The sequence below is a fragment of the Carassius gibelio genome, chromosome B5, assembly GCF_023724105.1.
Source record: "Carassius gibelio isolate Cgi1373 ecotype wild population from Czech Republic chromosome B5, carGib1.2-hapl.c, whole genome shotgun sequence".
NCBI classification, from domain to species: domain Eukaryota; kingdom Metazoa; phylum Chordata; class Actinopteri; order Cypriniformes; family Cyprinidae; genus Carassius; species Carassius gibelio.
The window spans coordinates 10,477,711-10,488,877 of record NC_068400.1 but is presented as its reverse complement, the minus strand read 5'-3'; the positions used below and the strand labels follow the sequence as shown (position 1 = coordinate 10,488,877).

The window sequence follows — 11,167 nt, the reverse complement described above, 5'->3', positions numbered from 1 at the left end:
ACCCTCTAACTCAGGCACTCTCTATTCTATTCTATTTTATTTATTTTCTTTTTTTGATATATTTTTTTGACCCTCTACATTTGCACTCTCTCTATTCGTTTGCTAACTTGTTTTCTTTTTCTTTTTAAATGCATCAAACACTAGCTTTCTCTATTTTCTTTCTATTGTACTCGTTTTCTTTTTGTTATGTATCTGTATGTTTAATGCATACTTGTGTGTGTGTGTGTGTGTGTGTGTGTGTGTGTGTGTGTGTGAGAAGTCATGTGAAAAAGTTAGGTCACGCTATTGCATTCCATGGTTTTATTTATCCTATCAAGTCCTGGGGAAACTTCTATTTACTTTTCAGAAAACATAATTTTTTTATATAATAATAAAAAAACATAATTTTTTTCTTCATTTGTTTTGTGTTCTCCAATTGTGTAATGACCTGGGGTATTAATATTTTAAGGTTTATCCATTTGTGCGTTATTGTAAAAACGAGTCGTGACAACTGAGGTTTCTGTATTCATGAAATGACGTCAGTCAGGCCAGGTCAGTATCGGCAAAAGGTGATCATAAAAGGGTGTCCAGAAAAAGGCAGAGGTTAGAGCAGGAAGCAAAAGAGCATAGAAAAATAAGCCAAGGCAAGGAAACTCAGAAGACAAGGAAACTCTAGAGATTAGCAATCAAGAGCAATGTGAGCATGCATGTGTATATATAGTGATATATATACAGTGAGACTAATGAGACATAGGTGACAGCAATTGATGATGATTGCAGATGAGATCGGGCAAAGGATTATGGGAAATGGAGTCCTTGTTGAATGGTAAAACTCAGGGATGGAGTGCCTGGTGATCATGACGCTAATATTTGTTTAGTAAACAAACAAACAAATAAATAAATAAGCTTTCATCCTACAACATGAGTAAAATTAAATGAAACGCACATGAAAGGGTTTAAAAAATACTTTCCCCTTTTTATGTCATTCATTCATTTATGCAGTTTTGTACTGGGTTATTAATATCTAAGGTTGTTGTCCATGTGTGCCTTTGAATTATTTAGTAAACAATTAAATAAATTAAAAACAAATACAAATATTATATAAATAATTACAAATAAATACATTGAAATGAAATAAATTGAAATAAATTAAAATATACATTGAAATAGTTAAAAAACTATTACAAATAAATAGATTAAAATGAAAAATAATTAAATAAATTAAACAATTTAAACAAATAAGTAAATAAATAAATATGTTTTTTTTTCAACTAACCTTTCCCTCAGAAAATGCCGTGCATCTCTTGCAAAATGAAGCACTGCATTCAAAATATCACAAACACATCTCAAAAGCAAACATTTGCAAACACCTTTGCCATAATATGAATTCCTGTTAGATTTTAAGTGTTATATTGAGTTCGAATTGTGTTGTGTTTGCCAAAAAAGTGTATTATGAAATTGACAACTGAGTTATTAGTGTATGGTTTTGTAGATATGGTGTGTGCGTCTGCTGTTTGAGTGACAGCTGTCAGAAACTGTGTGACGAGGGAAGATTTTAGTGTGTCAGCAGCTGTTTTTATGCAGTCTATGGTGAGCAGATGAAAAAAAGATACTTAAAAAGCGCGCCACCTATCGACAAAAGAAAAACGGCTCATCATCTCAAAGAGAGAGAGAGCGAGAGAGAGAGAGAGAGAGAGAGATCCGGAAAAATCAATGCAGAAATAAAGCAGCCGAGTCGCTGAAATCTCATTTTCTCCGGTGAAGCTCGAGCAAGACCCGGTGTGTCGCGATGGGGAACCAGGGGATGGAGGACCTGATCCCGCTGGTCAACCGAATGCAGGATGCGTTCTCCGCCATCGGACAGAACGCGAACCTGGACCTGCCGCAGATCGCGGTGGTGGGCGGACAGAGCGCCGGGAAAAGCTCCGTGCTCGAGAACTTCGTGGGGAAGTGAGTCCTTCATTCATTAAAATACACACATCAATCATTAATACGCCATAACAATATAGCGTACGTCGCAGAATTAATCTCATATTACGGTTCAGTCGCAACCCCATCATGCCTCAATGATATGTAAAGGTCATCGTGAGGATCCTGATCATAACCTTTAAATGTTATTGAGGCATGATGCAGGAAAATTCGCTGCAATGGTGAAAATCACCAGCTGTGTTCACAACAACACAACGGAATCTTACATAATCATCCAGCCTATTCTTCATTATGCATTAGTGCGTCACCATAATCACCATTAGTGTGTCCTTTAATAACAATAATAATAATGCACAAGGTCATTAAGGTGAAAACCCATGTAAACACTGTAAGCTCTGGTTCTGTGAAGAAAGAGAGTGAAACATGGATGCTGCTGGGATGATGTTTACTAGAACTGGTTCAACCTGAGATGGGCTTCTGATAAAACGACACAGATCTGCCTTAAACAGCCGTCATCTGCCCTCTTCAATACCATTAGAACACACCACTTAAGATATATAATACAAAGTACATTCCTTATTTGTAGTTTGCTAAATCAGACACTGTTTCATTTGATCAAATGTTTTAAAGTCTTAAAGTTGAGTTTGTGAGTGCAGCATTCAACACCCCGGCAACCCAGAACATCTTAATAAACGTCTAGAAACACCCCGGCAACCCAGAACATCTTAGTAAACGTCTAGAAACACCCCGGCAACCCAGAACATCTTAGTAAATGCCTAGAAACACCCCGGCAACCCAGAACATCTTAGTAAACGTCTAGAAACACCCCGGCAACCCAGAACATCTTAGTAAATGCCTAGAAACACCCCGGCAACCCAGAACATCTTAGTAAACGTCTAAAAACACCACGGCAACCCAGAACATCTTAATAAACGTCTAGAAACACCCCGGCAACCCAGAACATCTTAATAAACGTCTAGAAACACCCCGGCAACCCAGAACATCTTAGTAAACGTCTAGAAACACCCCGGCAACCCAGAACATCTTAATAAACGTCTAGAAACACCCCGGCAACCCAGAACATCTTAATAAACGTCTAGAAACACCCCGGCAACCCAGAACATCTTTGTAAACGTCTAGAAACACCCCAGCAACCCAGAACATCTTTGTAAACGTCTAGAAACACCCCAGCAACCCAGAACATCTTAGTAAACGTCTAGAAACACCCCGGCAACCCAGAACATCTTAATAAACGTTTAGAAAACACCCCGGCAACCCAGAACATCTTAATAAACGTTTAGAAAACACCCCGGCAACCCAGAACATCTTAGTAAACGTCTAGAAACACCCCGGCAACCCAGAACATCTTAGTAAACGTCTAGAAACACCCCGGCAACCCAGAACATCTTAATAAACGTTTAGAAAACACCCCGGCAACCCAGAACATCTTAGTAAACGTTTAGAAAACACCCCGGCAACCCAGAACATCTTAATAAACGTCTAGAAACACCCCGGCAACCCAGAACATCTTAATAAACGTCTAGAAACACCCCGGCAACCCATAACATCTTAATAAACGTCTAGAAACACCCCGGCAACCCAGAACATCTTAGTAAACGTTTAGAAAACACCCCGGCAACCCAGAACATCTTAATAAACATTTAGAAAACACCCCGGCAACCCAGAACATCTTAATAAACGTTTAGAAAACACCCCGGCAACCCAGAACATCTTAGTAAACGTCTAGAAACACCCCGGCAACCCATAACATCTTAATAAACGTCTAGAAACACCCCGGCAACCCAGAACATCTTAGTAAACGTTTAGAAAACACCCCGGCAACCCAGAACATCTTAATAAACGTTTAGAAAACACCCCGGCAACCCAGAACATCTTAGTAAACGTCTAGAAACACCCCGGCAACCCAGAACATCTTAGTAAACGTCTAGAAACACCCCGGCAACCCAGAACATCTTAGTAAACGTCTAGAAACACCCCGGCAACCCAGAACATCTTAGTAAACGTTTAGAAAACACCCCGGCAACCCAGAACATCTTAGTAAACGTCTAGAAACACCCCGGCAACCCAGAACATCTTAATAAACGTTTAGAAAACACCCCGGCAACCCAGAATATCTTAGTAAACGTCTAGAAACACCCCGGCAACCCAGAACATCTTAATAAACGTTTAGAAAACACCCCGGCAACCCAGAACATCTTAGTAAACGTCTAGAAACACCCCGGCAACCCAGAACATCTTAATAAACGTCTAGAAACACCCCGGCAACCCAGAACATATTAATAAACGTTTAGAAAACACCCCGGCAACCCAGAACATATTAATAAACGTTTAGAAAACACCCCAGCAACCCAGAACATCTTAATAAACGTCTAGAAACACCCCGGCAACCCAGAACATCTTAATAAACGTCTAGAAACACCCCGGCAACCCAGAACATCTTAGTAAACGTTTAGAAAACACCCCGGCAACCCAGAACATCTTAATAAACGTTTAGAAAACACCCGGCAACCCAGAACATCTTAGTAAACGTCTAGAAACACCCCGGCAACCCAGAACATCTTAATAAACGTTTAGAAAACACCCCGGCAACCCAGAACATCTTAATAAACGTTTAGAAAACACCCCGGCAACCCAGAACATCTTAGTAAACGTCTAGAAACACCCCGGCAACCCAGAACATCTTAGTAAACGTCTAGAAACACCCCGGCAACCCAGAACATCTTAATAAACGTCTAGAAACACCCCGGCAACCCAGAACATCTTAGTAAACGTTTAGAAAACACCCCGGCAACCCAGAACATCTTAATAAACGTTTAGAAAACACCCCGGCAACCCAGAACATCTTAATAAACGTTTAGAAAACACTCCGGCAACCCAGAACATCTTAGTAAACGTCTAGAAACACCCCGGCAACCCAGAACATCTTAGTAAACGTCTAGAAACACCCCGGCAACCCAGAACATCTTAATAAACGTCTAGAAACACCCCGGCAACCCAGAACATCTTAGTAAACGTTTAGAAAACACTCCGACAACCCAGAACATCTTAATAAACGTCTAGAAACACCCCGGCAACCCAGAACATCTTAGTAAACGTCTAGAAACACCCCGGCAACCCAGAACATCTTTGTAAAAGTCTAGAAACACCCCGGCAACCCAGAACATCTTAATAAACGTCTAGAAACACCCCGGCAACCCAGAACATCTTAGTAAACGTCTAGAAACACCCCGGCAACCCAGAACATCTTAATAAACGTCTAGAAACACCCCGGCAACCCAGAACATCTTAGTAAACGTCTAGAAACACCCCGGCAACGCAGAACATCTTTGTAAAAGTCTAGAAACACCCCGGCAACCCAGAACATCTTAATAAACGTCTAGAAACACCCCGGCAACCCAGAACATCTTTGTAAAAGTCTAGAAACACCCCGGCAACCCAGAACATCTTAATAAACGTCTAGAAACACCCCGGCAACCCAGAACATCTTAGTAAACGTCTAGAAACACCCCGGCAACCCAGAACATCTTTGTAAAAGTTTAGAAACACCCCGGCAACCCAGAACATCTTAGTAAACGTTTAGAAACACCCCGGCAACCCAGAACATCTTAGTAAACGTCTAGAAACACCCCGGCAACCCAGAACATCTTAATAAACGTCTAGAAACACCCCGGCAACCCAGAACATCTTAGTAAACGTCTAGAAACACCCCGGCAACCCAGAACATCTTTGTAAAAGTCTAGAAACACCCCGGCAACCCAGAACATCTTAGTAAACGTCTAGAAACACCCCGGCAACCCAGAACATCTTAATAAATGTCTAGAAACACCCCGGCAACCCAGAACATCTTAGTAAACGTCTAGAAACACCCCGGCAACCCAGAACATCTTTGTAAAAGTCTAAAAACACCACGGCAACCCAGAACATCTTAGTAAACGTCTAGAAACACCCCGGCAACCCAGAACATCTTAGTAAACGTCTAGAAACACCCCGGCAACCCAGAACATCTTTGTAAAAGTCTAGAAACACCCCGGCAACCCAGAACATCTTAGTAAACGTCTAAAAACACCACGGCAACCCAGAACATCTTAGTAAATGTCTAGAAACACCCCGGCAACCCAGAACATCTTAGTAAACGTCTAGAAACACCCCGGCAACCCAGAACATATTAGTAAACGTCTAGAAACACCCCGGCAACCCAGAACATATTAGTAAACGTCTAGAAACACCCCGGCAACCCAGAACATCTTAGTAAACGTCTAGAAACACCCCGGCAACCCAGAACATCTTAGTAAACGTCTAGAAACACCCCGGCAACCCAGAACATCTTAGTAAACGTCTAGAAACACCCCGGCAACCCAGAACATCTTTGTAAAAGTCTAGAAACACCCCGGCAACCCAGAACATCTTAGTAAACGTCTAGAAACACCCCGGCAACCCAGAACATCTTAGTAAACGTCTAGAAACACCCCGGCAACCCAGAACATCTTAATAAACGTCTAGAAACACCCCGGCAACCCAGAACATCTTAGTAAACGTCTAGAAACACCCCGGCAACCCAGAACATCTTAGTAAACGTCTAGAAACACCCCGGCAACCCAGAACATCTTAGTAAACGTCTAGAAACACCCCGGCAACCCAGAACATCTTTGTAAAAGTCTAGAAACACCCCGGCAACCCAGAACATCTTAGTAAACGTCTAGAAACACCCCGGCAACCCAGAACATCTTAATAAACGTCTAGAAACACCCCGGCAACCCAGAACATCTTAGTAAACGTCTAGAAACACCCCGGCAACCCAGAACATCTTAGTAAACGTCTAGAAACACCCCGGCAACCCAGAACATCTTAGTAAACGTCTAGAAACACCCCGGCAACCCAGAACATCTTAATAAACGTCTAGAAACACCCCGGCAACCCAGAACATCTTAATAAACGTTTAGAAAACACTCCGGCAACCCAGAACATCTTAATAAACGTTTAGAAACACCCCGGCAACCCAGAACATCTTAGTAAACGTCTAGAAACACCCCGGCAACCCAGAACATCTTAGTAAACGTCTAGAAACACCCCGGCAACCCAGAACATCTTAGTAAACGTCTAGTGCAGAAACAGTTCCACATTGACTTCACTCTAAACAGTCTTTATTTAAACAACAGACACGAGACATTTACATCAATGCTCATCATGTTTGTTATCGGACATAAACACTCATCTAGATTCAGTGTGCTGGATCATCTCTGGTCCACGAAGAGGAAGATGGTGGAGCGCTTTGAACCTCGGATGAGCAGCACGCTTTGAGTCGTGCTCGTGTGGTTTTGGGTTGCATGTCTCTCGAGGAGGAATGTTTGCTTGTTCTTTCGGCAGTGTTTATGAATTACTCAGTCTTACACTGCATGATTCAGCAACTATTCCTGCTGAGGGAGCTCCTGTGAGCAGAAAATAAATAAACCTGCTGTTTTCCTTGGACTATATATATGTTAAAAGGTTAGTTCACCCAAAAATGTTTAATTCTGTTATTAATTACTCATTCCGAACCTGTAAGACCACAAATTAATATATTTTTTATGGAACCTGAGGGCTCTCTGACCCTTCATAGACAGCAAGGGAACTAACATGGGCGACACACAGAAACACAGCAAGGAAATGCTGTTAATGTTCAGGATAAAGCGTGCACATGCTGAACGTAACAAAGCTCATTACGTTGATTACATATGTGATGGTCTCCAAAATTGTGGAAGACAGTAACTCAGAGAAGAATTGCTAAATAAATTGTTTGTTTGTTTTTCCGCAAATTATTCTCATAGATTTGTAAAATTAGGGTTGAACCACTGATGTCACATGGACTATTTTACTGATGTCCTTGACATAGACAAGCATTTGAGGAAGTGTCAGTTCCACCCTAAAAACAGAAAGACAAAAATATTGAGACAATAATTTGATGATTTTTAATTCAATGCAACGGAAAGGGATTCATTTTTCAGATCTTCTGAAGGATCAGGACTTGGTACTGGCGTAATGCAGATGGATAGAGGAAGCACAATTTGTTCTCACTATCATTGTCTGCTATTTAAAACTGCCAACATTAACCTTCTATGCTATTGTGACAAAAGCCTCGTCCTATATTTAGACCTAAGGTCAAACAGACTGCAATTATCCTGAACACACACTGATCATAATGTCTTCTAAATCCTGGAAAACAACTAATTAAATCTAAATAAAGATGCACAGGAACAGTCTGTGATGCAGCCTCTAAATAAAGCATCTTATAAATAACAATAAAACATAATGAATGGATGAATGATGCATTTATATAGCATTGTTGTCATATTTATGCAGTATTTGATCTTCATATCTTCATTTACTGCCTGGTGTAATAACCTACATGTCACAGATGTTGCTTGTAATTTCTGCAGGGTTATTACTGTTTAGAAAAATTTATACTTAAAAAAGCTAGTTGCTAAATCAGTATTTATAATTTTCATTTCAAGTTACTAAAAAATAAAACTAAATAGTACAGTCACCATCATGACGTAATTCGTCATCACCATAAAAAGCATAAAAATGGTTATGCAAATGATTGTACGGTTTGCTCATAGTTCATAGAAAGTAAACACGATTTGTAACATCTCTTTAGCTGTTGTACATACGTATTCATTGATATTGTACATAAATCTGTCAATCCAAGCATTACAAACTGTTCGTACACACTTTATGAATGACTAATAAATGAGATCATGCTGGAAAGATCAAAACAACTACCAAATGTCAAATTCTAAAATGCTAATTAAATCAGTAACACACGGCGCCTGCAACACAAGGTCATGGGTTCGATTCCCAGTGAATGCATGAACTTTATACCTTGAATGCAATGCAAGTATCTTTGGATAAAAGCATCTGACAAATGCATTGTAAATCACATTTTACAAATTTATTAGCATTAGTTATCATCTTCCAGAGTAACAATTGCTCATATATAGTAAACGTCATATTTCATAATAGCTGTAGTCTAACTTGACGCTTTGAAAATTAAATGGCATGAGGAAAACTGAATGTTTAAAAATGTAGATGTGAGCTTAAATCTCTCTCTATTTTTCTCAGGTTTTTTTTATGTAACTACACTCTTCTTTTAATGAGAATAAAGCTTGGAATAAACTATCAACACTGATCTGAATAATGTCTCTATTGTCTTCTGTAGAGCTCAATTACAGCTGAAATTATTATTATTTTTTTCATAATTGATTAACTCTACAACATTAATACAGGAAATACAATACAATACAATCATGTTTTTGCTTCAGTTCAAAATATTAAATTTTTGATTCAAGCCAAAAAAACTAAATGAAAATAAAGACTGATTGATTAGTTCAGTCCTAGTATGAAACAGGGAAGTCCAGGAACACAAATGTGTGTCTGTAGAAAGTCTGGAACAGGATTCACAAAACAGACTGGGTGTGAACATCAGGCATGTTTCAGCACCACGGACAGCTCCAGAACAACGGTCAAGCATTCCCACAATTCCCTGCTAGCGTGCAGAAATGAAGCTAACCGGTTGCTAGGGTGTTGTGTGTGGTTGCTAGGAGGTTGCTTACAGTAATTTGTGTGGAAAGTGTCTTGTGGTCTGTAAATGTGCTGTGCTTCCTCTTTCAGTGTGTGTCTGTGTTCACGTGTTTATCATTGGGAAAGCACAAACGCTGCATGTGGGGGTGTTTTCACTCAGGTCAGCTCTGAACAAACCTCCTCGGGCTCGTCAACTAAACCAAAAATAGATGAGAAGAGAAATGTGAAAAAGACCTCAGCAGTTCATCAAAACACTCTAAAACACAGAAGAGTAAACCGACTGACTGGGTTCACGCTGAGGTCCAGACCAGCGTTATTATAGTTTACTAACACCATTAAAAAAGATATACTAAATAATATTAATGTCTAGATAGCTGCCAATGCAATATATCTCATTTTACTTCAAATATATTGCAAATATATTTAACTAACTTCAACTTGAACAAAAATAAAAAATAAAATAATAAAAATAAAAAAATACTTATTTTATTGTTTTTATTATTTCTATACAGACATTTTTAAAAAATGCAAAATAAAATATTTATATTAATTAAAATGAAAAAAGCTAAATCTAAAAATAAAAACGTATTAATAATATAATTCATATGCATTAATAAATCATAAAAATATTAATAAAAACTGTAAGAGTATCTATATGGCACTAAAATAACACTGGTCCTGACTTTAATAATAAGTGAAATGAAAGATTATGTTTTTGATGTATTCTGTGACTCAGCTCATGTTCACAGACGGTTTAATCGCTGTGTGAGAGCAGAAAACAGCCCATTACTGTCATTCTCTCCATGAAACATCATGTATTACCACAGCCATCATGAGCTCTTGTTTGTAATGCACAAACACAGTATGTGTAATGTTATATCTCTGTCTGACCATTGGAAGCCGGTCAGTCTCAGTCTCCTCTGATGGTGAATGCATTGATAAATCATGGAGCTGTGGTGAATCTGAGGCGGTGTCAGCAGGATTACCTCTAATCTGATTCTCCTGCGTTCATTCGCTGCTTTAATCTGACGCTCCACAACAACAGACGGCTTCATTCACTTCAGACTGTAACGTGTCTGTGTGTGTGTGTGTGTTAGAGAGAGAGAAAGAGTGAGTTTGTTTGTGTGAGAGAGAGTGTGCAGGCTCTGCTCACACACACACACACACACACACACACACACACACACACACACACACACACACACACACACACACACACACACACAGAGAATGGAGCAGGTGGTGTTGTGTAGGTGTGAGTTTGAGGTAATAATACCCAGTTATAGCTGCAGTATTAACAAGCAGTAGCACATTTACTAATGCCATCTGTCTATCTAGTATTTTTTTCTTGCTCCCCTTCAGTTTTTAAATTCATAGTTCACCCAAAAATGAAGATTTGCTGTTAATTCACTCATCTTCAGGATTTCCAAAATGTAGGTGACTGTTTTCTTCACTGGAGCAGTAGATTTTTAGCTGAAATCTTGGTCCTTGTTGATGTGATTCAGTAGCTGCCTGTTTTTGAGAATTTAAAAAAGCATATAAAGGAACTCCAGTGGTTCCTGATGATACTGAGGTCTTATGAAGCGAAACGATCCATCTGTGCAAGAAGCTGAACATTATTTACATTATGACCTGTGATCCGGCCTCAGACAAATGATTCAGTTTGTGAACAAATCTTTCT

General features: G+C 39.5%; 1 protein-coding gene across 3 annotated transcripts in view; it reads left to right on the top strand.

Moving 5' to 3' along the window:
* Positions 1–1,642: 1,642 nt before the first annotated feature.
* dnm1a (dynamin 1a) overlaps positions 1,643–11,167 on the top strand; it is a 43,094-nt gene continuing 33,569 nt past the window's right edge. For all 3 annotated transcript variants that reach the window (XR_008154030.1, XR_008154029.1, XM_052557277.1), the window contains exon 1: positions 1,643–1,929. Coding sequence is in view for 1 of the 3 variants with exons in the window: in XM_052557277.1 (XP_052413237.1) it covers positions 1,769–1,929 (161 nt within the window). In the remaining 2 variants the exon portion in view is untranslated. The remainder of the gene's footprint in view (positions 1,930–11,167) is intronic.